This window comes from Trachemys scripta, chromosome 2 (genome assembly GCF_013100865.1).
Source record: "Trachemys scripta elegans isolate TJP31775 chromosome 2, CAS_Tse_1.0, whole genome shotgun sequence".
Taxonomy (NCBI): Eukaryota; Metazoa; Chordata; order Testudines; family Emydidae; genus Trachemys; species Trachemys scripta.
This window is the reverse complement of record NC_048299.1, coordinates 262475465-262503190: the sequence shown is the minus strand read 5'-3', so window position 1 is coordinate 262503190 and position 27726 is coordinate 262475465. Positions and strand designations below refer to the sequence as shown.

The following is a 27726-nucleotide window of genomic DNA, read 5'->3' as shown; positions in this document are numbered from 1 at the left end:
TTCCCCCCATAGAGTGACCAGACAGCAAATGTGAAAAATCGGGACGGGGGTGGGGGTAATAGGAGCCTATATAAGAAAAAGACCCAAAAATCGGGACTGTCCCTATAAGTCGGAAGATCTGGTCACCCTATCCCCCCCTCAAATTCAAACACCCCCTCTAATTTCAGTTCCTGGGGAAGACTCTGCTCACAATACACATGTGATGAAGCTGAAATATTATTCTATTCCGCAGATAAGGTAACTGAATCACAGAAAAATAAAGTGAACTTTCCAAAGGTTATACAGAAATAGATCTTCTAAATCACACTTTTCCTGTACACAAGATCATCCTTCCCTGCATATGGGGCCAGATTATCAGCAAGTGTATATCACCATAGCTTCAAAGAAACTGCTCCAATATATGCCAGTGAATCTGGCCCTCTCTCTTTCCCAGATTGAGCATTCCAATATATAGTGCAGTGTGTACTGTGCTTAAATTTCAATAAAGTTATATATTGTAAGAGCTATAAAAAAAGGATATATAACAATGGAAAACACCCCCACTGGAATCCAGTGACCAATCAGGCTACTTCAATTTGTGAAAGACTTAGTGGAGAATAAAAGATGGATAAAGATGGACAAAACTTTGGTATGGAACTTACATATGCAAAGAGGTTACAAGAACTCAAAATGTCTAGCCTAAAACCCTCAAGCATGTGTCCTTGTAAGGTTACAGCCCCATACCAGTTAATTCTGAACAGCGCAAAGTGTTTGTTATTAAGGAGACTGTACTGAAGAATCTTAAAGACAGATTTTGCAAAGAGTCTCAGAGGGAATAAAGACAGGTTTCAGAGGGAATAAAGTAAACTATGGCACCTTAGCCCGATATTTGTGCTGACCAGCAGCCATGTTCCCTTGTCCCATGAACCTGTTATATCTTACAAGCTATGCAGAGGTGGGCTAGGTCAGTATTTGGATGAGAGATACCTAAAAGGAAACGTAGTTGCTATGGGGAAGTAGCAATTTCAATTCAGCAGGTGGCAACCTCCCCTTTAAATCAATATCGAAGTGATACCACAGTATGGGATTAGACGGCTCGGTATTGCTCTGGTGTCATCCTTCAGATGAGACATCAAACCAAAGCTCTGACCGCTCATGGTCATGAAAGAAACAGGGCATCCTATTATAAGAGCAAGCACTGCTGTCCTGGCTGAAATTCCAAACTCAGGTAACTACACTCTACCTATCTAGAATGTCTTCTGTTGTTCCAATCGGGCATGGTACTTTACTTTGTTTTCTACCTTAAATTGTTGTGTAGTTATTGTGTGTTGTTAAGCAACAGCCATGATGCACCCAAAAAATGGCTTCATTTCAGTGGTGGAATAAGTAATTCCTACATCTCTTATCTATCTCACAGGGGAATTGTGAGGCTAACTAATATTTGTGAAGTGCTTGAGGTCCTCTGAAGACAGTTAAAAACAAAGTACTATTAAGATTAGTACAATCTGTTGAATATGCTGTCAGCTCATACTCCCTAGTCTGGCACCTTTCCCTATCAGCAGCTTTCTTGATCCAACAAATAGTTACACTCCCATTTCATTCAAAATAAGGTCACTACTATCTATTTATATAGCTGCTAACTCCACTTCATGTAGTGTGGTTACCATAGCTCCCATATCCAACCTGGAAAAGCTCTTTATTCTTTGTATGGATTTTTTCCAAAAAGCTATGGCAGGTCAGAGGTGAAGGCCATCACAGAGGCATGGGGAGGGGCTGGTTTCTTTCCATTTTATTTTGTAACAATATTGCTTACACCTTGCCTACTCCTTCCCCCGGCAAGTTATTTTTGTTTGTTTGTTTGTTTTTTACTCCACTTGAACATTGACATTACAGCTGTTTCACAATTTCCATTCATGAGAAAAGAAAAAAAAGGAAAATAGAAAAAGGAACAAAGCTGTCTGGTTTCCGACATTCCGTGGGGACAGGAGGGAGAACACTGAAATGCAACTAACATATGTAAAAAAGAAATAGTTCAGAATGTTAATCTGCAGTAATTGACACTACCTGGTTGGGGGAGGAGGAAATGCTCAAGACTGGCATAGGATAAAAGCATTTTTAGATCCATCAAAGACAATTTACACTTTTAAGATTGCTAACACGCTCTGGAGTTGGAAACATATGCTTGTTCCCATGTTCTTTTGCAAATCACTGCTTTATCTTTAAACAAACAAACAAAAACACACACACCATGAACTCAAAGTAACAAGAGTCATATTTCTACAGAAAATATGCCCAGTACATCCCTAGCATTAATGTCTTAAACTAGTTATAATACATTTATTGCTGTGAAATTAGAAGTCAGTATGTGTTATTGTTTTAGTGCCCGGTTCGAAAAACAGTACTGGGTATAGTATAAACAGTGTGCCTGGTGGTAAATATTTGCAGAGTCAGGCCCATAAAAGCATTTTATTCCTGAAAGTTGTCAGCACCAAACACCCTTTATATATCAAATTCTGCACTCAGACACAATGCGCAATGCAATGTTCTGTTGAAACAAACTGACAACTTACTCTCATGTATCTCAGGATAGTACTTGGCCTTTGGTACATGTGTGCTATTTCTAAAAACCAAACTGCTGTCAACATCAAAACAAGATGTTCTAATAAAACCAAACACACACATGCACACACACATTTCTGCTTGGTTGGGAAGAATCACAGGGGACTGAAACTATTTTTTCAATATAGGAAATAAAACTTACTAAACCAACTCAGCTCTAACAAAAAGACTGTTTCAATAAAACATCCCTTTTATGCATGAAACAATGCTGGCTACATAGAATAGCACAATTTATTGTCCAAACAAGGTCCAGAATAGTTTATTACATTTGTTACTTCTCTGAGTTGCATAAAATTCAAAGCCTACCCAAGCTGCAACTTCAGCAAAGAATCAACACACTACTGAACAAGTTGACTTCCATAGTCACACCAAGTTCTGGGAGCAGAAAATACAGGTAGAAGCTCTAAGGGCATAAATTACTCTCCTAGAAATAGCACTTCTCAGTAGTACTGTTACATTGGAAATTAATTTTATTTTCTTCCTCAATTTGACTTTTTGATACTGTAGCCAAGGGGAACTCGGCTACACACTTGTTCATTTTATATTTATGTAGATGTCAATCAAAAAAGGGGAAAAAGCCGTCTTTCAAGATCCTTTGTTCATTGGAACGTGCCCTATTCTGACCCAACAGAGGGGAAGCACACTTCCCTTAATAATACACTTGGAAATAACTCTGCCCTTCACCACATCCCACATCTTCCCCTGAACCTTTCAGAGTGATCTTCAGCCCAACAAACCATTCCACAATCTTTAAGTGAAATATTAATGCAACTGAACATCTTACCATTACATTCAAGTCTGCAGAAAATGACCTCAAGTCAGGAATGAAATGCACAGAAAATACTTGCACAGGTGTATCATAAGCTAAATTAACAGTAACCATGTTATATTTTCATCATGTAAATGGCCTTGTGTGATAGATCAGGGCTAATGATAATAATACCTAGCTCTTATACAGGACTTTTCATCTGTAGATCTCAAAGCATTTTACAAAGGAGGTCAGTGTCAACAGCCCCATGTCACAGATGAGGAAGCTGCAGCACACATAATTAACATGACTTGCCCAAGATCACACACCAGGCCAGTGGCAGAGCCAGGAGTAGAACTCTGGAGTCCCAGCCCAGAGTGTTACATATAATTCATAATCATAGAATCATAGGACTGGAAGGGACCATCTAGTCCAGTCCCCGGCACGCATGGCAGGACCAAGTATTATCCAGACCATTCCTGACAAGTATTTGTCTAACCTGCTCTTAAAAATCTCCAATGATGGAGATTCCACAACCTCCCTAGGCAATTTATTCCAGTGCTTAACCACCCTGACAGTTAGGAAGTTTTTCCTAATGTCCAAACTAAACCTCCCTTGCAGCAATTTAAGCCCATTGATTCTTGTCCTATCCTCAGAGGTTAAGAACAATTCTTCTTCCTCCTCCTTGTAACAGTTTTCAAGTACATAAAAGGTTGTTATGTCCCTTCTCGGTCTGCTCTTTTCCAGACTAAACAAATCCAATTTTTTCAATCTTCCCTCATAGGTCATATTTTCTAGACTTTTAATCATTTTTGTTGCTCTTCTCTGGACTTTTTCCAATTTGTCCACATCTTTCCTGAAATGTGGCACCCAGAACTGGACATACACAATACTCCAGTTGAGGCCTAATCAGCGTGGAGTAGAGCAGAATAATTACTTCTTGTGTCTTACTTACAACACTTCTGCGAATACATCCCAGAATGATGTTCACTTTTTTTGCGTTACAGTGTTGACTCATATTTAGCTTGTGGTCCACTATGATCCCCAGATCCCTTTCCGCAGTACTCCTTCCTAGGCAGTCATTTCCCATTTTCCCATTCATATTTCACATTGTGGAGCCTCAGAGCTGTTTTAACTTATGCTGGCAATAACGGACTACTAGGGTCATTCTGAGTGTCTGGGATTGCTGGAATGCCATGCTCTCTGGCACATTCACTCATACCCCAGCATGCCCCTAAGATGGGGAGAGATGGGGTGACACGACGAGCAGGGGAATATAGGGCTGGTTATACCAGTTTTACTCCAGCCACGGATTCCCATATGCAAGGGGAATCCCTAACTGTCTGTTTAAGCCAGCTTTCTGCTTCCTTTGCACTGCCAAGGTAATGGGAATGGTACACAGCTAAGAATCCTGTCCATTGTCTCTGACATGGTGGCTGGTTGAAAGGGTCAGAGGGGAGAAAGGTAACTCTAGAAATAGAAAGTTGTTCTTCATTGTAACTAAACCCAACTGATGCCTATCCAGTCTAGTTGTTGTTGAATGTCAGATTAGATATGCCATGAATATTCTTTTTGTTGTTGTTGTCACGGGATTTTCAGTCTCCATTCTTATAAAAAGATAGATTCATTCATTATTATTATTTGAATTTTTGACTGTTTGGAGATAAAGCCACTGTGGTACATCCTGGAAGGAAAAGCAACCTTCTGACCTCTTGTGGAGCTATTGTTTCTCCAAGACTATTTGAGAACACTCATTTTAGGCAGCCCTGTAATGAATACAATCCAGATCCTGGCTGTGGTCAGTAACAGCACAGGAAAAGTTGACTGAGTGGTGGTAGGAATAAGGGATCTCACATTTTACTTTCCCCTTGAAAAGCAGATTTGCATGCATCTGACATTAGAAAACATGAAGGTCAAGATTTTCAGAAGTAACTAGGGATTTCGGGTCTCCATTTTTGGATGCCTAGCATGAGGCACCTTCGAGAAGTGGGAGCTCAGCATTTTGTGAAAACAAGGCTTCTTAAATGTGCAATAAGTTGAGCACCCAAAATCAATAGTCACTTCTGAAAATATTAGATCAAAAACAAAGGAGCTGCATTAGAGCTAAGAGTCATTTTTTAATCAGTTTAGGATGTTTTGGATCCGTCTCCCTCCCCCCACTTTCTGCACTGCTAAATCTTCTGCAAAGCTGCAGAATAGTGAACACTGATATATAATTGGCCTTCTGTTGTACAAGAAACTAGAGCATTATTTTCTTGCTATTTATCTTTCCATTCAATTTATCTTTCAAGACAGGGATGTGATTTAAATGATACCCCCCTAAAGTAGACCGGACAGGAGAAGCTGCTACTCTGTAAAGAAGGTGGATTTGTAGTGCTTCCAGGCCCACATATGCATGCTTAGGACTGTCTATAAGGTTCAAAGGTGATAATAAACAAGATCATGTATTCAAAACAATTACTTACTGCGATTTTCCACAAGGTCAAGAGCAACATTAGTAGCAATATCCATCCCAGTGTTTATATATGACTGGCAGTTTTTCAGAGACGATAGAGAAGAATCCACACAGTTGAACGAAATCACTGAACCCCCGGGCATCTTGAAATAATTACCTTGGAAATAACAGAAAAGGGGTTTTAGAGATAAAGTGTTTGGAAAAACAAATAGAAGTACAAATAACCAACTGAGAGTCCCAAAGCTCTGATCACATGTTGAAGAGCAAGGGTGAAATCCTGGCCCCACTGAAGTCAATGGAAGCTTTGTAATTGACTCCACTAGAGCCAGAATTTCACCCCAGGTATACCAAACATCTACGGTGCAATGCCGAACAGCACTACACTGCAGAAAGTGGCTTGTGGGTTTCACATTCTCATGCACACTGCTTCACTGAAGGTAAAATACCCACTGATTATAAGGGCTGTTTTGACAAACAGGCAGCCCTCAGAAGAAACAAACTAACAATTGTCACTTAAATAGAGAACATCAAACAAAGGACACGACTCTGTCCCAAGAATGCATTCACCAGTAAAATTACCCAATTCCGACACTGAAAAAGAGTGATGTGTCTATATTACCAAGAAGTTCACAAAATTAACAGTCAGTGCCAGTAGCACATTGTGGCTGCTGATAGAGTCACACAAGAGTAATATCTAGTTTTTGCCACCCAATGAACGTTTTTATTTGCATTGCCATAGTTACTGCAGCTCTACCACCAGCAGCCTAGCTCTTTCACTGCCTTCCCTCTGTTGGTACACTGGCTGCCACATAAGCTCCTAAGTGACTTTTCCCACCTGTAATGGGATTGCTTGATCCTACGGTTATGCTCCATTGCTCGTCTATATTTTAGTCGTCTGTTTTCCAACCTGAAAAGTTCCAGTCTTTTTAATCTCTCCTCATACGGAAGCTGTTTCATACCCCTAATTATTTTTATTGTCCTTTTTTGTACCTTTTCCAATTCTAATATATCTTTTTTGAGATGGGGTGACCAGATCTGCATGCAGTATTCAAGTTGAGGGTATGCCATGGATTTATATAGACGCATGATGATATTTTTGTCTTATTATTAAGGGTAAATTTTGTCACAGAAATTTTTCATCAAAGTCACAGACAGATCACAGGCAATAAACTTGTGGCACCTTAGAGACAAGTACTCCTGTTCTTTTTGTGGATACGGACTAACACGGCTGCTACTCTGAAACCAGGCAATAAACAAAAATTCACGGAAGCCCATGACGTGTCCATAGGGGAGGGGAACCGGACAGTCCAAGCCCCACCAGGGGGACAGGGGTGGCTGAGAGCTGCTCCAGCCCTGCCAAAGCTGAAGACGTCTTGGAGGTCCATTAAAGTTACGGAACCTGTGACCTCCATGACAAAATCATATCCTTACTTACTATCTATCCCTTTTCTAATGGTTTCCCAGTTCCCCAATTTCTGTGTCATCTGCAGGGCCCTACCAAATTTACAGCCATGAAAAACACATCACAGACCATGAAATCTGAGATCTCCCCTCGTGAAATCTGGTCTTTTGTGTACTTTTACCCTACACTATACAGATTTCACAGGGGAGACCAGTGTTTCTCAAATTGGGGGTCTTGACCCAAAACAGAGTTGCAGGGGGGTCACAAGGTTATTTTAGGGGGGGTCATGTTATTGCCACCCTTATTTCTGTGCTGCCTTCAGAGCTGGGCAACTGGGGAGCGGCGGCTATTGGCCAGGTGCCCAGCTCTGAAGGCAGCACCCAGCCAGCAGCAGCACAGAAGTAAGGGTGGCAATACCATGCCATGCCATCCCTCCTTCTGTGCTGCTGCCTTCAAAGCTGGGTGGCTGGAGAATGGGGCTACTGACTGAGGGCCCAGCTCTGCAGGCACCAGTGCAGCAGTAAGGGTGGCAATACCATACCAGGCCATCCTTACTTCTGCACTGCTACTGGTAGCGGCTCTGCCTTCGGAGCTGGACGCTCAACCAGCAGCCGCCGCTCTCCAGGTGCCCAGCTCTGAAGGCAGCAGCACCACCACCAGCAGTAGTGCAGAAATAAGGGTAGCAGTACTGCAACCCTTCTACAATCACCTTGTGACTCCCCCCAACAACTCATTTTTGGGTCAGGACCCTACAATTACAACACGATGAAATTTCAGATTTAAATAGCTGAAATCATGAAATTTATGATTTTTTAAATCCTATGACCGTGAAATTTACCAAAATCGACTATAAACTTTATCAGTGATGATTTTATGTTTTCTTCCATGTCACTGATAAAAATGTTAAATAGCACAGAGCCAAGAACCAGTCCCAGAGGGACCCCACTGGAAACATAACTGCTTGATGACAATTCCCCAGTTACAGTTACATTTTGAGACCTATCAGTTGGCCAAATTTTAATCAATTTCATATTTGCTATGTTAATTTTATATCCTTCTAGTTTTTTAATCAAAATGTTGTGTGGTGCCAAGTCAAACGCCTTACAAAAGTCTAAGTATATTACATCAGCTCTATTACCTTTATCAACCATAAACCCATCAAAAAAAGATATCAAGTTAGTTTGAGAGGATCTATTCTCCATAAACCCATTTTAGCACCTTATGACAAGAAACTTCTTTATTTTATATGAACATTTAGATTCTGCAGAATGTGTCAGTGTCCGTCTGCCCCGTGACTCAGTTTCCCCATCTTTAAAACAGAGATTTAAAAAAAAAAAAAAAGACCTTTGCAACACACTTTGAGATCGATGGATGAAAAATGCCAACTATCCCGGATACTCCCAAGGCTACCCTTCCAGACACTCAGTGCTCCCCTTTGCCAGGGCCAGAGGTTGCCTGTCAGTTATTGTCCTAGTGCTGATCCCCCATCCCCTCCCACCCCAGGTCGGTTTCTGGGTGCAACATGCCAAGCAAAGAGCTCTGCTATCTCGGCCTTCACTTCACATCTTGGGGCCACACCACAGCATCTCCCTGGCAGGCACAGAGGTGTCAGTACTGCCACCACTAGCCTGAGCCATGCCAGAGGGAGCTGCAAATGCCTCAGGGGCAACATATGCACCATGCTTTGGGAGCAGCCACACTGAGACTAACCTCACTGGGTAACATCACCCCCCCCAGCCACAGCGCAGTGCTTGAGGGGAGGCCTACCAGCATCTCGCCCATTGCGGGCAGCTTCTCCCTCCCCCTAAGAGAACCTCACCGCCCCCCCTCCCCCAGCAACAGCCCCCCGCCAATCCCAGCTCTGCCCCGTAGCTCGGCCGGGCCGGGGCGCCCGCCAGGCATCGGCCCCGCTACCTGGTGCCAGGGGCCCAGGCCCTGAGGCGGCTCCGCCGGCAGCAGGCCGCGCTCGCCTCCGTCCCTATAGGAACCGCAGCCGCCAAGGGAGGCGAGGACTCTCCGCGGCGCAGGCGGGCACCGAGCAGGAACCGACTCATCAGCCGGCGCCTGTGCACATGACCCAGGGCCGCTGGCGTGGGGTGGGCGGGCGCTGCACCGAGGGCTTCCAGCGAGCGGCCTCCGGGCTTCCTGAAATCGCCTGCGAGTGCCCGCCAGGCCTGGCCCGGGGGAAGCCCGGCTCCTTCCTGGGCAGAGAGGCAGCAGGGCGCGGCGGGCACAGTAAGTGTGGGGTGGCTTGGCAGGCCCACGTAGGGTGAGCAGATGTCCTGATTTCATAGGGACAGTCCCGGTTTTGGGGTCTTTTTCTTAAATAGGCTCCTATTACCCCCCCCCCCCGTCCCGATTTTTCACATTTGCTGTCTGGTCACCCTAGCAGGGCATTCTTGGGGTGCTCATATTTAGGCTCTGCCCCACCCCTTTGGAGGGGGGGTATTGTGATTTTGGAGGGTGAATAATTGAGGGTTAATTCTGGGGCGAGGGGGTGCTGGGGCTGTGTCCTCGTCCAAGGAACTCCCTGGGCGGGGGGGCTGACTGTGATGGTGGGAGGGTGACAGTGTCATTTTGTGGGTATTGTTTCCTGGGTGTGGGGGGTAGGTAGTTGTGTTTGTGAGGCACTGGGGGCATTTCTCTGGTGGGGAGGATAGAGCTCGAGTACCTGGGACTCATAGGTTACCAACCCTCCAGGTAGGGTGACCAGATGTCCTGATTTTATAGGGACAGTCCTGATTTTGGGGTCTTTTTCTTATATAGGCTCCTATTACCCCCCACTCCCTGTCCTGATTTGCTGTCTGGTCACCCTACCTCCAGGATTGCCCAGAGTCTCCAGGAATTAAAGATTATGTCATGTAATGATAACCTCCAGGAATACGTCCCACCAAAATTGGCAACCCTGCCTGGGAGATGCGGGTTTGGTGCAAAGGGAAATTGCTAAATGCCAGTGAAGGTAGAGAGGGGGGAAGATGTTTGTTTCAGTGCACAAGCTGGAGGTGACTGGTGGGATGAAAGCCAGTGAGTTCTTCAGTATCTCCTTGAAACATACTGTACAAAAGTCATTAAGTGCTAAAAGGAGTCTTTAATATTAATCCAAAATGAGGGCCTATCTCTGTCCCAGTGAGTAAGACTTAACCACTCTGCAAGTTACTTGTTTTGGACCATCAACTGTCTTGTTGATTTTGAAATATTTTAATGTGACATTCATTTAAAATCATGAAGCCATGTTAGACTGATGAGTCGCATTTTTGGAGGGTAGGGTGAGGCATAATTTAAGGCCCAGTCCTGCTGTCCTTGATTTAGATCCCGATCCTGCAATAAGCACTGCATGGGCAAACTTCTGCACCCAGGCAAAACTCATTCCAGGGCTGTGTACTTAAACAGGAGAAAAATTGGGCCCTTATTAGGTATGCTGTGGTAGAGTGGGCTTAAAGGGGAAGCTGTCAACTTAAATTTAGCTCAACACTTTTCTAAAAACAAGCTTTTACGAAATCTAAAATCAATACAAAAGTTTCCACAGATGTTTTTTAAAAATGAAAACAGTTGTCTTTAACATTGCTGCACTAAATATCTCATAGGGAAAGTGACCATAAATAAAAGTGAAACTGACTGTTGATTTCCCTTGGCCAAGCTGAGAGACGTGCAAAACTTAAACAAATTGTTTGTCTCAAGCCTGCAAACAATTAATTTTGATTTCTTATTCATATTTTACATATGATTGTAGTGTCTGAAACTATATGAAAAAGGAAGTGATTGGACAGTTGTGATTTAAGAGGCTTTGTTTGAACTCCTATAGCTCGTTCTCCAGCGACTGTTGTAGCCTACAAAAAGAACAGGAGTACTTGTGGCACCTTAGAGACTAACCAATTTATTAGAGCATAAGCTTTCGTGGACTACAGCCTACTTCTTCGGATGCATATAGAGTGGAATAAATATTGAGGAGATATATACACACATACAGAGAACATAAACAGGTGGGAGTTGTCTTACCAACTCTGAGAGGCCAATTAAGTAAGAGGAAAAAAAACTTTTGAAGTGATAATCAAGATAGCCCCGTACAGACAGTTTAATAAGAAGTGTGAGAATACTTACAAGGGGAGATAGATTCAATGTTTGTAATGGCTCCGCCATTCCCAGTCCTTATTCAATCCGGAGTTGATTGTGTCTAGTTTGCATATCAATTCCAGCTCAGCAGTCTCTCGTTGAAGTCTGTTTTTGAAGTTTTTCTGTTGTAAGATAGCCACCCGCAGGTCTGACATTGAATGACCAGACAGGTTAAAGTGTTCTCCCACTGGTTTTTGAGTATTATGATTCCTGATGTCAGATTTGTGTCCATTCATTCTTTTGCGTAGAGACTGTCCGGTTTGGCCAATGTACATGGCAGAGGGGCATTGCTGGCACATGATGGCATATATCACGTTGGTAGATGTGCAGGTGAACGAGCCCCTGATGGTATGGCTGATGTGATTAGGTCCTATGATGATGTCACTTGAATAGATATGTGGAGAGAGTTGGTATCGGGCTTTGTTATAGCCTACAGGATTGAGCTCAGACTGGGTTTTTGGACACCTATATTCGCTTCCCATCTCTGTCACTGACTTGCTCTGTCATCTTGGGCAAGGAATATAACCTTTCTGTGGCTCAGTTAACTTATCTATAACATAGAGATAATTATGTTGACCCCTTTTGTAAAAGAGGACTACATATTAGATATATCTCTATCGACTATATTGGAGAAAGATTGTTACTGGTTTACATTAGTATTAAAATACACTGTGCAATACAGGACAGTGAAATATACTGATACCACCATGGAGATATATTTATCCCCCATATGTAAAATGCAGCAACATATATGTTTGATTTCTTATAATGTTCTCCCCGGTACAGGGATTTGGCAAATATAAACACTTCATCTGGTTAAGGTGATTTTGTGTTTTGGGGTCTTTTTAACGGGATAAAATTAAGATTCCTGACTTGGAGAGAGAGCCCTATGACCTAGAAATGTGAACACAATAGAAAAGGTGTCTGTGTAGCAATGAATAAATGATTGGCCCTGAGCTGCAATTAACTCCCATTCATGTAAATGTTTATCCACATTGCTGTAGCACTTTTTTTTTTTAGTTGTATTGTGTTATAGATCTAAGGTGGCTGTGCTATTCTTAACTCATTTTATAAAGTACTAGCTTGTGTCAGTATCTTGCTTCTGCTGCATGGCTTGTCATCTGCTTTGATCATTTTGCCATTTAGCAGCTGTCCAGAAATCTTTTGGTAAAGGAGATTGTGCTACAATTTCTCATCTGATCTCAGAGTTGACTTAGCTAAGCGCTGTATATATGCGGAAGATACACTACAGTGCTTACGTACTTCAGAAATTGTGAGTAGATAGCAGATGAAAAATAGAGTTCTATTACTATAGTTTTTTTCAGAGTTGCTTTAATATCTATAGATTGAGCCATTTAAAATATGCTGAATGTGCGGATTTTTGTTTTTACAGGTAATTTAAATGGAGCATGTAGTTTTCCAGTTAGACGTCTTTCTCCAAATGACTTGAAGATTGAAACTCAAAAACAGACTGCAATATCACTACTCTGTCACAGTCATCTTCATGATGGTTGATTTTCTAGCTGAAAACAATCACTGTGGACAGGCAATTCTTCGGATTGTCTCTTGTGGAAATGCCATCATTGCGGAACTTTTGAGACTATCTGAGTTTATTCCTGGTGTTTTTAGGCTCAAAGACAAGGTTGATCAACAGAAGTATGGGGATATCATATTTGATTTCAGTTACTTTAAGGTAAATATTACTCTGCAATTGTTAAATCTCTGTCTTGAACCATCATTTTCTTACTGGAGCACTATTTTTCTAGGGCACTGTTTCTCAAACTGGGGTCCGTGGACCCCCACTCATCAACTCCTCCCCCTCCCTCCCTCCCTCCCAGCACCTCCTGCATTCCAGGGAACAGCTGTTCAGAGGCATGCAGGAGGCTCTGGGAGGGAGGGGGAGGAGTGGGGATTGGGCACACTCGTGGGAAGAGGCAGGAAAGAGGATGGGCAGGGGTGGGGCGGGAAGAGGTGGGGTTGGGGTGGGCCTTGGGGGAAGGAGTGGCGTGGAGTGGGGGCGGGGCCGTGCCAGGGCTTGGGGATCTGCAAAAAATTTTGAATCTAAATGGGAGTCCTCAGGTTGCTGAAGTTTGAGAACCACTGCTCTAGGGTGTCTTAGCCTTTTCGTATGCATGTGTTAAATCTGCCATTCTTGAGTAATTAATTGTGTTAATTACTATCAAATGTAAGAGTTTAATAAAATTTATTTTATGCTGAATTTGGTATTGGCAATAAATTCACCCAAAGTGAGGTTACAATTTGGATATGCCTGCACATTAGCTCTTTATTGCTTGAGTGAACTAAATCCAAAAACTTCATATCACACCTTTTCCCCTGCCTTATTTATGCCCGTGAGTCAGAAACAGAGTATAGTCTAGATCTTGTAGTTGGACAACAGGAATTTGATTTTTAATTCCATTGGATCCATCAGATCATTTGAAAGGAGGATGTGAGGGGAGAAAAGGGGCATGGTATAAAATTCACACTTACATAAGAAATCCCCAAAAACACTATTTTTGAAAAGTTGTTGGGTTTGCCCAGCTGAAAAAGTGGAATTAGGCCTTTTTAATTATCTGAGGGATAGTTTAGTACTTAAAATCTCACTTTAGACAGAACAAGCAAATTCTGAGCATGTCAACAATGACTGTGTTCCTTCAGGTAGTATCAGGAGATTCTTGATGCATTTCTGGTTGCCTTAACCCTATTCTCTATCTTCTGCTGCATTGAAAGCTACCTTTATATAACTTCCTTTTAATAAGAATTGTGCGATGGTTCTTTCTCCATTAGGTCTGTTCACGTGTGCTGAACTAACAAGCATATGCAGGATCCGTGGCCAACGAGGATCCCTTGTTTCCCTTCCTGGGTTTAACTTCTTAAAGTGCTTTCACTTTGCTGTTTTTCAGGACAGTTTGGGAAGGGATCTTCACAGTGACTAATTTGCCTTTCTGTTTCTGAGAATTGTACAGTAAGAGACCTCTGATCACATAACGGTATTTTATAGAAAGAGTGATGAGCTCTGAGCATTGGATGGGGCATCGGGAGCTCCAGTTCTAATCCCAATTATGACCTCATTTTCCTCAGTGCCTAAGGGAGACTGAGGCACAAATAGATTTAAAGTCACATCATCAATTTAGAAATCCTACTTTTGTCTAAAATCCTCACTATACAAGTAACATCTAAAATCATTATATTTGAGATAAAACATGATTTGTTTCTGTTTGTTTACTTTGTGCAGTTGGCAGCACTTATATGCTGTCAGTTTCATTGCTTTACCTGTATTGTCAGTCAGTCCTTGTGTCCTGCATGTGTGGATCTTTCACACAGCACCAAGAGAAAAAGAAATATTTTTAAAACTCACAAAAATTGCCATGAGGACCTAGGCTGCTGTTAGACTTCAAATATCTTTTTAAGTTACTTATTTTATAAAGTTCAAATTGACAGCTTTGCAGCTGTGTCCTCCCTTTCCCGCCATCTGCAAACACGTACCTACTCTACAGGTTTATTTTGAGGAATAACATGAGGCCTGGGCCTGCCAACACACCCATAGTTCTGCTGCCTTCAAAGAGACAATATGGATTAGAAAAGACTAATTATGTGAGCTGCTGTTTGAAGAATCTTGCACTTAAGGTCATAGAATCCAGCCTTAATATGGGAGGATCAAAAGTCTTAAGAGTGGAATTGTGGCTCCACTGACGCCAATGGCAAAGGTCTTCCTGACTTCAATAGGACCGTGTTTTCACCCAAAGTGTTCATTACTGTGTTTGCAGTATCCATATAAGAATTCCTAATAAAATGTAAAATCCATCAACCTTTCATTATAGAATTGATTTATAAGTACAAATGTCCAAAATATCTTTTGGGGAATGATCTAATTGTGAAACCAAAGTTAGTTGAACACACCTTGGCAATGGTATTTTTTGGTAGTTAAGGTGGATGCAATTGCTCAATACATAATTATTTCATTTACTGTTTCCTACAGCAAACAGTCATAATTCTGATCAACGTTCTTTAATAATTTTTAAATCAATTTCCTCTTCTTAGGGGCCTGAGATCTGTGAAGGCAAGTTGGAAGCCAAACCTGAGTTACTGGATTTAGATGAAGAATTTCGTGAAAACAACATAGAAATTTTGACAAGATTTTATCTAGCATTTCAAAGTGTCCATAAATATATTGTAGATTTAAACAGGTATGTGTGTAAGATTTGTTAATGTAGTGACTCCAGTAACTGTATAATCTTAATTGGTTGTTGTTGTTTTTTTTTTTTCTGCCAAAATATTTCTGTGTTACTTAACAGCAGGTCTTGCTGTTATGAACACTGTATTATGCTTCTGTCACTGTGTCCAACATGTTGATGGACCTTAGGCAAGTTACTTCACCTGTGCCTCCCTTTCCTTATGAATTAACTGGAAATGATGATTCTTGCCCATCTTTGTAAAATGTTTTTGACGTCTGTGGATGAAGGGAGACCTATTATTATAAAATCAATTTTTTGGTGTTGCAAAAGAGTCTGAGGATTAAGATAAAAAATTTTTAGCTTGTACCTCTCTATCTCTGACCTCCAGTGGCACTGCTTTCCTAAATTATTTTTTTCAGAGTAACTACCTTACCCCAGGGTTACTGTTTTAAAAGGCTCATAAAATCATGTAAGCGAGAATTGCCAGAGACTCCATAAAGTCCAGTAGGGACTTTGCTGTAGCTATTGATTTTATGTGGAAGCTGCTCAGCTGCTGTGGTGATGGACAGGTACTAGAAAACCTTTTTTAGATAGATATATCCCGCTTAACAGTTAAGATGAAATCATTCCACTTCCAACTTTGCCCTTGCAAAACGGAATGGAGATATATTAGAGAAATTTACAATAACTTATATTTGTGAGGTGACTTCTGGGCCTCCTGTCAAACTGTCAATGCCCTCTAGACTCCAGTGATGAAGCTCTGATTAACCTTCTGCATAATATTCCAGTCTTTCATCCAAGTCTGACTAGTTCCTAGTTTTTCCTTTCCATGCTCTGCTCTTTAGATTACCTCCAGCCATACAGAGGTGAGGGGATGGTTTGCAAAGGAGCTGTTCTCCTCACTTAAATACAGGCCTCAAATCTGCAAGATACTGAATACTCTTCAATCCATTGACATTAACTGAACCAGAGCATGATCAGTATGTTGCAGGAGACACTCTGCATCTAGTGAGCTCAGGCCTCCAGGGCCTTCCTCAGATTATTAAGACCTTTGTATTTTTTCTGTGCTTGAGAAACTTGTGCTTGTTGAACCTATGCTAAGTGAACTTCTTTATACCTTGGGAGGTGTTGTCATAATCTTATAAGCAGGGCTTCTACGCTCTTCTGTTGACCTTCAGGGGAAACTGCCCCACTTGCTTGTAAGGGCACATCAGTTGAGAAGCAGAGAGCAGACTCCTTGTGGTGAATGACCTACTCTTGGTTACTGTTTGTAGATATTTGGATGATCTCAATGAAGGAATTTACATTCAACAAACATTAGAAACTGTGCTCCTTAATGAAGATGGCAAGCAACTTCTAGTAAGTATTTACCAGTTAGTAACCGGTAATATAAACTACATCTACTATGTTAGCGTCAGATATAGTTTGGCATCTACCCTTTCTAAATTTAACTTAAAAATATTATCTTTTGTCTATATTTTAACTTCACAAAATGCATTCAAGATCTGTGGCTCATTTTTTGTTAGGAATCCATTGTAGGAAATGGTAAGAGGATAAGGAAACATTTTCATTTTCACTTCATTGTGGTTCAAATCTGATCCAGGTCATTAGTGATCCAAAACTCACTGCCATCTGATGACCATTTAATGGCCACTGTGAAATAAGCTGGTCATCTCAGACCATTTTAGCAGACAGTTGCCCTCGTCCCATACACAGATCACTCCGCTAGTAAGACAAGACAAGCAAAGCTAATAAATAAATTGGCAGGGAGACTGATACTTTCTCATGCTTAGCCTTGTTCTCAAGCAGCCATTTCTAATAAACTTTGGCAAGCCCAGGTGTGGAAGTGATGCCTGAGTTACCGCTGTTTAATGGATGAGACGAAACATTGAAGCACTATAATCTGGCACTTTTCACAAGATGTAAAAACACTTAATTCACTTTAAAATATTAATTAAATGGTAAAAGTATGTTAGTGTTAGATAGCATTCATTTGTTAATTCATGTTATTTCTCAACAGTGTGAAGCTCTTTATTTGTACGGAGTCATGTTGCTGGTCATTGACCAGAAGATTGAAGGGGAGGTCAGAGAGAGAATCTTGGTTTCCTACTACAGATACAGGTATGCTTGTGCTAGGAAGTATTTGAATGTGGTTTGTATAGTAAAAATGTAGCATGCAGCATATATAGCTAAGGTTTTTCTTTGTATAGGCATTAATTTAATATGGGATGTGGAGGTACTGGCTCCTGTCCTGCAATCAGAGCCACCTGGGTGGATGCTGGTGCCCCTGAAGAGCCTCATGGACATTAGGGTTACCTCTTTCATGCACCAAGGTCTGTCTGCACAGATCCAGCTGCTTGGTGCGTAGATCCAGTTGCATAAGGGCTTGTCTATACTTACGCGCTGGTTCGGCGGCAGGCAATCGAACTTCTGGGTTCGATTTATCGCGTCTAATCTGGACGCGATAAATCGAACTCAGAAGTGCTCCCCGTCGACTCTGGTAATCCTGCTCGCCGCGAGGAGTACGCGGAGTCGACGGGAGAGCCTGCCTGCCGGGTGTGGACCGCGGTAAGTTCGAACTAAGGTACGTCGACTTCAGCTACGTTATTCATGTAGCTGAAGTTGCGTACCTTAGTTCGATTTGGGGGTTTAGTGTAGACCAAGCCTAAGCAGTGCTATAGACTTGTTCTGATTCTGACCTTATGAGGACTTGGGCACCTTGGCTACAATATTTCTGCCTAGAGCTTCAGTACTGTAACCCTCAGCTAAAAAAATATAACAAGTTTCCAAAGGCACAAGAAAATTTTTGTGAAATGTGTTGAGTTCCAGCTACTACATTTATCCCCGAATGTACTTCCTACAGTTATAGCACACTTCTGAATAATCCAATCAATAAATAGAGCTGCTAGCTGAACTCAGGAATCTTTGATATTCTTGGAGGATTTTGTGTGATTTAACAATCTAACCCCTTTCACCAGTAATATGTTTGCTAAAAGGAAAAACAATATGATTGTTTAGTCCTTAAATGAATCCTCACACTTCAACTGGTATCTCTTCTAACTTTCAGACGTAAGAAAGTAGAGTGGAAATTCCTCATTTCCAAAATATGAGGGTGGGGCAAGGAAGGGAATTCAGAAGTAAAAGAAAATGTCAGATTCATCTTCTGAATTGAATGCTTTCTGTTTCTATCCTCTGTGAACTATGAATAAGGTTCTTTGTTTCATTCATGCTTTGTATCCTTAGTTAGGATTCCAGTATAGGCATCTATAGCTGCCCTTNTTCAGAAGTAAAAGAAAATGTCAGATTCATCTTCTGAATTGAATGCTTTCTGTTTCTATCCTCTGTGAACTATGAATAAGGTTCTTTGTTTCATTCATGCTTTGTATCCTTAGTTAGGATTCCAGTATAGGCATCTATAGCTGCCCTTCCTTGGTAAGGGGAAAATAATGTTTGGTTGGTTTTTTTTGTTGTTTTTTTGTTTGTTTGTTTGTTTGTTTGTTTGTTTGTTTTTAATGGATCAGTTCATGTAGATACACTTTCTTTTTTCTTTTATAACCTAGTGCTGCTCGATCTGCTGATTCCAATATGGATGATATATGTAAGCTGCTTCGAAGCACTGGGTACTCAAGCCAACCAGGAGCTAAAAGGCCTCTAAACTATCCTGAAAGTTACTTCAGTAGGGTACCCATAAGTGAAACATTCATCAGCATGGTTATTGGCCGCTTGAGATCTGATGACATCTATAACCAGGTGAGTTAACCAGTGGGTTTTGGTGCTCTTAAGGTGTTTCAGTTAATAAAAAGGCACTTTCTTGACCCTATTGGTATATTCAGAATTTGGTCAATTTATCAAAGTAGAAGTGAAAGAATACTATTCTCCATACTCTAGTTCAGTGGTTCTCAAACTTTTTTTTTCGCGGACCACTTGAAAATTGCTGAGGGTTTTGGCGGACCACTTAATAATCTTTCCAAATGTTCTTTGTACCGTTAGTTAACTATTGTAAAGTGCTTTGGATAAAAGCACTGTATATAAAAAAACTTAATAATAATTAACGTTATTTTGTGCTACAAATAAAAGCACACAACTCATATTTTAATATCAGTAGTCTTACCTTTCTAATGCGATGGATGTGCCTTCTTTCCCCTACCGCAGCATCTCCCAAGCTGGGGCTGGGAAGGAGGGGGGTCTCTCCCCCACCACAGCAGCCACTGAGCTGGGGCTGGGAAGGAGGGCCATCTCTCCCCGGCAGCTGCAGCCCTGGAGCTAAGGAAAGTCACCTCTTTCTCTGGCCGCCGGAGCCCTGCACATCCCAAATTCCCCCCTCATCTCACTCCACTGCCCCCTCCCACCTACCCCCTATTCTCCCCAAGGCCACCACCTCACCTTACATGTGTGTATTCTCCAGGATCCAGGCTCCTAATGAGTGGAGCCACGCAGGCGTGGCTCCACTCATTAGGTGGGTGGCCCTTCATTCTCTCATGTGCAGCCGCCCAGGCGCGCACCTTACAGGGAACTATCTGCAGACCACCTGAATGGAGCTCGCGGACCACTGGTCTAGTTATCTTGTGCTTGGATTATTGCAGTCTCTGCCTCTCTCTGAAGCCTCCCACCAACTCCCAGTCCCTTCAAAATGCTTCCCTCCTGGTCCACTCCTTCCAGTCCATCTTTAGCACTTTGCTTCAGGCATGCTCTCTCCTGCCTTTGAATCATTTACAATGAGGTAATATTTTTATAAAATCTGGATAGCATCTGTAAATTAGCTTGCATATTCTAGTAAGATGCAGGGTGTAAAGGGCTCAGTATAACGGATGGATGAATTTGAGACTTACATGCCCAAGATACCCAGCTGACAGATGATAGCCTTATGGTATGAATGTACTGTACTCTTAAGTACACCATGCTAATATTTGCATATGCTTTGTTTTTTCCACATTTTAGGTTTCTGCATATCCATTACCAGAGCATCGCAGCACTGCTCTGGCTACTCAAGCTGCCATGCTGTATGTGATTCTCTATTTTGACCCTTCTATTCTTCACACACAACAAGCAAAAATGAGAGAGATAGTGGATAAATATTTTCCAGATAACTGGGTAAATACTGTTGTTGTTCTTACACTGCATGCTGGATTTAAACCTGCAGTGCAACTTTTATTTGAAGTACCTTTTTGAAGTGTGCCTTGCAGAAAATACTGTCTTAGAGAATAGAATAGAATAGAATAGGAACTCCTTTAGGGAGATTAGATTATGCTTTGTTTGGAGCATGTTGATTGAGTAAAGGACACAGTAAAATATCCCTTGTGAATATTAGTCACTATGAACATATAGTTCACTTCATTTATGATGAAGTGCAGATGGAATAGAAGCTGCCACCTGTTACCTTTTATGGAGATCTCTGTCCTTATAGCTGTACTTACAACTAAGAAGAGAGTCGTACTAAACAAAGAAAAGTGGAAACAAGTGATCTTACAAATGTCCAGTCGCTTCTAATTGTGTTTTGCATGAGCAGGATAGAAAAAGACAAGGGGAAGTGGAAAAACTAATACAGCAGGCACTGTAAGAAAGAATAGGAACTGTTGCTTCTAGACACATGTATACTACTTCCATTGTCTTTGTGAAAACTGCACACTAATATCTGAAGGGAGAATTTAGCATTATAGGTTTTTAAGGATGCTACCATCTTTCACTCCACAATGATACAAATATTTAAATGGCTGACTGTGTGATGGAACGATCAGTTATAATAGAGCCTTCCACTTCTAGGCTGGATTCAAATCAGCACTTAGTTGTTAGTGAATGAAAATCTTAATCTTTAAGGGACATTAAGTAATTTGTGAAATTAGTAATCCAGTGGTTTTAGGCAGGTCCCCGCTTCACACAAAACACAATCACAATGGGCCCTAATGAACTCTTTGTTTATATTCTTGGAACGGGACCGAGGATTGATGGGGAAAATACATAGAGCTGTCCACTCACTCCTACAGGTGATCTCACCAGGTCAGAGTGGAGGTGTTTTGGAGGAACAGTGTAGTGAAGTTTCACTGCTGCTGCCCTGTTCTATCTATAACATGGGATTTCCACCTCCAGTCAAGCACCTTACATGAGCCTAAAAATGAAAAGCTCCCAGTGAACTTAATCACACTTCAGCGTCTCAGATTTTTAAAGGAGCCTAAATGAGTTAGGCACCCAACTCCCTTGGCTCCTTTTAAAGTCCCATCCTCTGTCTGAAACCATTGTGCCTACTGCTGTTACAAGTAACAGCTCACATTAAACTTAAAGAGCATGAGGAAAAGAGAGGTGCTATCAGCTTGTCTGCTTTATGCATTTGACAGCCCTTTGTGTATGGTCCAGTCCTCTGTCGCTTGTATGGAACTTTCACACAGCAACAAGGGGGATGGGGGTGGGGAGAGGGAGGAAAAACAGGAAAAGGTGATTGCAAAGTCATAGAAAATGGTAGAAACACTTCGTCCTTGATATTAATATTAAATGAAATTGCTATAAATTCACTTTTTAAAAAACTGACTAGATTTCAAATTGACACTGTCCTTTCAAATGAAAGGAAGAGTTAAGAATCATGGATTTCCAATGAAGGTGAAGGGAAGAAGGATGTAGCCTAGAAATTTGTTTTGTCTGTAGCTCATCTGTACATGAGGTTGGGTACAGATTAATTATTTCTAGCACTCTAACCAATGAACTACCTTGTTCCGTTCACGCTTCTAGGTGGAGAACATTTCTCTTTCATAATAAGAATGACTACAACTTAAATTTTGTTTCTGCTTCCATCCTTAGGTTATTAGTATTTATATGGGAATCACTGTAAATCTAGCTGATGCATGGGAACCTTACAAGGCTGCAAAAACTGCCCTCAACTACACATTAGATCTTTCAAACATCAAAGAGCAGGTGAGTAAATACAAGTTTTATATTCATGGTAAGATTCAAGCTGTGTGGGTATTTCACATGTATTCCATGTGTTTACTAGCACATGGATCGTCTTTCTCTAATGCATAACTCGGGTGAGTCAACATTGAGAATGGCTTCAAGTCTCAAAGTCTGAACCCTCTGTAGTAAATATTTTGTGTCTCCTTCCTCATAGTTCCAGTGCTCTGAGTTGAGTTCATAGCTGCCGACAGCCAACATCATGTTATGCTGTACTCGAGATGCTTTTCTCACTAAGGAATTTAGTCTCTTGCTGGGAGCTGAGCAACTATGCTGATTAGAGAATCTGTCCCTTTGCTAGACAGAAATTATCTTCATGAAATGTTTATAACCATTAGTCTGCAGAATGGTTACAAAATATAAAAGTATACCATAGCACAAAAAAGTTGGTTGCTCGTTTATGTTAAACTACTTTCGTGTGACTCTGACTTCAATGGGACTATCCATACCCTTAAAACTAATCACATGCCGGATTTAAATCGACGGCAGTGAGGTTCCTAGTGGGATGTTCAAAAGCGCCTACGCACCTGTCTGCATGTTTAGATACCTACATATAAACATCTGTCCCAAGATGGAGCCCCCAACTATCATGTGCAAGAAATAATCACCTTGATATTAAATGAAACTGCTATAAATTCACTTTAAAAAACTGACTGAATAAATATTTGCAAACATATTTTTCCTTAATCTGTTAATACAGCCAACAACTGATTTATAGCAAATATTTCCAATTCTAGAGTGTATTTTATTACTGCTTTGTTCTTTCTAGTGGATGCACAGTAAACTTTTCATTGTCAGCTGGGTGGTTCTACCATTTTTTAGGTAAAATTTTTGAAAGCGTGTAAGTAACTTAGGAGCCAAAGATCCAGGTTCCTAAATCACTTAGGCATTTTGAAAACGTTGTCCTTCATGTATAGGTCCTCAGCTCTAGATGCTAGATTACATTCTCTCACCACTCAGTTACAAAGTCTGCCTTGAACTGTGTTCCCTGGCCATCCCCAGAGAAACTGTGGATAGTGAATTTACAGCATGTTACTTGACTCGTACTCACTTTGTGCTCATGCAGTGCTGCACATAGTAGATAGATGATGTTTCCTTGTTCCATATTGATGAAAGAATTGTATGTTCAAAGGCAAGCCGGTATGCTGCTGTCACAGAGCGTGTGCACACTCAAGTTCAGCAGTTTCTCAAAGAGGGCTATCTGAGGGAGGAGCTAGTGCTGGATAATATTCCCAAGCTGCTCAACTGCTTAAGAGATTGCAATGTTGCAATCCGTTGGCTGATGCTTCACACTGCTGACTCGGGTAAGGCTATTCACTGGGCTTTTAGTACAGAATTCTGTATGTTAGATGATGACTGGAGCTTTNTGCTGGATAATATTCCCAAGCTGCTCAACTGCTTAAGAGATTGCAATGTTGCAATCCGTTGGCTGATGCTTCACACTGCTGACTCGGGTAAGGCTATTCACTGGGCTTTTAGTACAGAATTCTGTATGTTAGATGATGACTGGAGCTTTTTTTTTTTTTAATTTAATTTTTCTTTTCTTTTTTTACATCATGGAAGCCAGTGGAGTTTCAACCATTGCTTTCAGTCATTTGCAGAAGTGGTCTTTTACTAACCCATTTCTTGAAATTTCACCTCAGAATAGCATCCATGCCACATGTTTATTCTTACAACCAGACACAGACCTAAAAACTGTAATGTGAAATCATGATTCTATGGAACTAGCCCATGCAGGTTGAACTATATGAGCAGGGAGACTGGCTAATTTCTTCTGCTTTGCTTTTTTAACAAAGTACCATTTTCAGGGTGTTGCGTCTAACTTTTTACTGTCATGGTATCGCACATCCTTTGAAACCAAAAGTTTTGTTATGTTTGTACAGTGTCTCTAGCACCAGAGGGCTTACGGCTCTAGGTATTTAAAAGAAAACAAACACCTAATAATAATAAGGTGTCTGCAGCAAAAGAACTATCACAGCCAAAAAAATGTGCCTTTGCAATCTCAGCAGGGCAAACAAAAACTGAATGTACCTTGAGACTTAGCTATATTCTCAACTACAAATAGTCCCTCCAAGTCAGGGGTGAGGTACATCGGTAGAGCACCAGGGGAAGCTTCCACTGCCACTACTCATATCATTCTTGTTTGGTGGAGGATATCAGTCCCTTCCACGAACAGAAGTTGGTCCAATAAGATATTACCTCACCTATCCCGTGTCTCTCAATCTTTTCAGAAACTAATATTTGTAAATAGGCTCATTTCTAATAGCATAATGCATTCTCCAGTGGTACAGAATTTTGTCCTTCCATTTGCAGCTTGTGACCCAAATAACAAGCGTCTCCGTCAAATAAAGGATCAAATTCTAACGGATTCCAGATACAATGCCAAGATCCTTTTCCAGCTTCTCCTGGATACAGCACAGTTTGAGTTCATCTTGAAAGAGGTAACATGTCAGTGACAGCTATTTTTTAAAAAGTTATTTCCCCTCAACTGTGACACAGTGCTGAGGAACGGGCATTGAATGCTGATAGAACAATTACAACTGTATGATCCACTAATATCAGCAAATGAGTCTCCTTCTTGTTGAACTGGGTTTTCAATCAGAGAGAGGCAGATTCTGCACCTTGGAATTGCCTTGTACATGTCTTTCTCAGTGGTTGCCTAATTTCATTCTCAGCCAACACACATTTGCTAAGCATATTGGTTTATCTTACTGATAACTGGCAAACTAGAAACTGACTAGGAGAAGCTGCATAATTCTTATCTTAGTATATTTTCTTTTAGGCTTTATTTTAACCAAAGGTCAGTTGGGGCTGATTATGCAAAGAGCACTCTAGTGGGAAGTCACTTACACCTATATAAAGTGGGTATAAAATACAACTACACCGCTACCTCGATATAACGCGACCCGATATAACACGAGTTTGGATATAATGCGGTAAAGCAGTGCTCCAGGGGGGCAGGGCTGCGCACTCCGGTGGATCAAAGCAAATTCAATATAACGCGGTTTCACCTATAAAGCGGTAAGATTTTTTGGCTCCCGAGGACAGCGTTATATCGAGGTAGAGGTGTATTTTTATTTGGTAGTATTTTACACTTCCAGCACTGATTCAGGAAAGCATTTAAGTGCATGCTTAACTTTAAGCACGTACTTTCCTGAACCACAGTTTCTCTTTACACAGTCATGAATCTTTACACAAGATGTAAAGCAATGGAGAATCGGGCTCTCACAGTATCTCTGCAAATAAAAACTTAGTAGATCTTTCTGTTAGTGACCAAAAAATCAACAGTACATCTGACATAAGCACACTTTAACATACAGTATATCCCGCATTCTCCCACTAGACATGGGCCTTGATAGCTGTATTTTTTTTTCCTCACAAGTGCTATTAAGTTTGTATTTAGTATACTAGCGAGATCTTATTTGGATTCAAAACATGCACCAATACCTTTAATGTATGTTCTTGTGTTCATTGTGAATCAGTTCCAGCCAACTGAGTATTTTCAGCATTATTTAAAATTAGGGCTGTCAATTAATCGCAGTTAACTCACGCAATTAACTCAAAAAAATTAATCGCGATTAAAAAGATTAATCGCTGTTTTAATTGCACTATTAAACAATAGAATACCAATTGAAATTTATTAAATATTTTGGATGTTTTTCTACATTTTTATATATTGTATTCCGTGTTGTAATTGAAATCAAAGTGTATATTATTTTTGATTATAAATATTTGCACTGCAAAAATGATAAAATAGTATTTTTCAACTCACCTCATGCAAGTACTGTCGTGCAATCTCTTTGTCATGAAAGTGCAACTTACAAACGTAGATTTTGTTTGTTTTGTTTTGTTTTTGAGTGCAGTTATGTAACAATGTAAAACATCAGAGCCTACAAATCCACTCAGTCCTACTTCTTGTTCAGGCAATCGCTAAGACAAACAAGTCCATTTACATTTACGGAAGATAATGTTGCCCTCTTCTTATTTACAAAGTCACCAGTAAGTGAGAACAAGCATTTGCATGGCACTTTTGTAGCCGGCATGGCAAGGTAATTATGTGCCAGATATGCTAAACATTCATATGCCCCTTCATGCTTTAGCCACTATTCCGGGGGACATGCTTCCATACTGATGACACTTGTTAAAAAAATAATGCATTAATTATATTTGTGACTGAACTCTTTGGGGGAGAATTATATGTCCTCTGCTCTGTTTTATGAGCATTCTGTCATATACACCTCTACCTCGATATAATGCTGTCCTCAGGAGCCAAAAAATCTTACCGCGTTATAGGTGAAACCGCGTTATATCGAACTTGCTTCAATTCACCAGAGTGCGCAGCCCCGCCCCCCAGGAGCACTGTTTTACCGCATTATATCCGAATTCGTGTTATATCGGGTCGCGTTATATTGGGGTAGAGGTGTATTTCATGTTATAGCAGTCTTGGATGATGACCCAGCACATGTTGTTCATTTTAAGAACACTTTCACTGCAGATTTCACAAAACAATAGAATTGTTTACAATGTCATCTGAAAATGAGAACAGGCATTCTCGTGGCACTGCTGTAGCCGGCGTAGTAAGATATTTACATGCCATATGCGCTCAAGATTCAGATGTCCCTTCATGCTTCAACCACCATTCCAGGTGAGATTTCTAAAGATAGCTACAGCACGCAACCCAAGGTTTAAGAATCTGAAGTGCCTTCCAAAATCTGAGAGGGACGAGGTGTGGAGCATGCTTTCAGAAGTCTTAAAAGAGCCACGCTGGCACATAAATATCTTGCGACGCCGGCTACAACAGTGCCATTAGAATACCTGTTCTCACTTTCAGGTGACATTGTAAATAAGAAGTGGGCAGCATTATCTCCTGCAAATGTAAACAAACTTGTTTGTCGGAGCAATTGGCTGAACAACAAGTAGGACTGAGTGGACTTGCAGACTCTAAAATTTTACATTGTTTTATTTTTGAATGCAGTTTTTTTGTACATAATTCTACATTTGTAAGGTTCAACTTTCATGATAAAGAGATTGCACTACAGTACTTGCATTAGGTGAATTGAAGAATACTATTTATTTTGTTTTTTTACAGTGAAAATACCTGTAATCAAACATAAATATAAAGTGAGCACTGTATTCTGTGTTGTAATTGAAATCAATATATTTGAAAACACCCAAAAATATTTAAATAAATGGTATTCTATTCTTGTTTAACAGTGTGATTAATCGCTTGCCAGCCCTATTTAAAATGGAATGATATTGCAGTTTGCATTAGTGCCAAATTCATAAACTGAAGGTTTTATTT

The 27726-nt window shown here is 40.9% G+C and overlaps 2 protein-coding genes across 4 annotated transcripts in view; one reads left to right on the top strand and one right to left on the bottom strand.

Annotated features, from left to right (window-relative positions):
• The window catches only part of LOC117873810 (E3 SUMO-protein ligase NSE2-like), a 79560-nt gene extending 70291 nt beyond the window's left edge, over positions 1-9269 (bottom strand). The window contains exons 1-2 of the mRNA XM_034763612.1: positions 9118-9269; positions 5812-5958 (exon numbers count right to left, since the gene is read on the bottom strand). Of these exons, the coding sequence (XP_034619503.1) occupies positions 5812-5944 (133 nt within the window). The 5' untranslated portion in view covers positions 5945-5958; positions 9118-9269. The remainder of the gene's footprint in view (positions 1-5811; positions 5959-9117) is intronic.
• Positions 9270-9302: 33 nt separating this feature from the next.
• Positions 9303-27726, top strand: part of WASHC5 (WASH complex subunit 5) — a 36415-nt gene continuing 17991 nt past the window's right edge. Inside the window, exons 1-12 of one of the 3 annotated variants that reach the window (XM_034763607.1) lie at positions 9332-9438; positions 12460-12586; positions 12707-13006; positions 15355-15500; positions 16763-16847; positions 17509-17609; positions 19049-19238; positions 20427-20579; positions 22275-22388; positions 23557-23680; positions 23831-23878; positions 24738-24865. In XM_034763607.1, coding sequence (XP_034619498.1) covers positions 12818-13006; positions 15355-15500; positions 16763-16847; positions 17509-17609; positions 19049-19238; positions 20427-20579; positions 22275-22388; positions 23557-23680; positions 23831-23878; positions 24738-24865 — 1278 coding nt within the window. In that variant the 5' untranslated portion in view covers positions 9332-9438; positions 12460-12586; positions 12707-12817. Of the gene's footprint in view, positions 9439-12459; positions 12587-12706; positions 13007-15354; positions 15501-16762; positions 16848-17508; positions 17610-19048; positions 19239-20426; positions 20580-22274; positions 22389-23556; positions 23729-23830; positions 23879-24737; positions 24866-27726 lie in introns of all 3 variants that reach the window. The other 2 variants (XM_034763608.1, XM_034763610.1) reach the window with 2 other exon arrangements.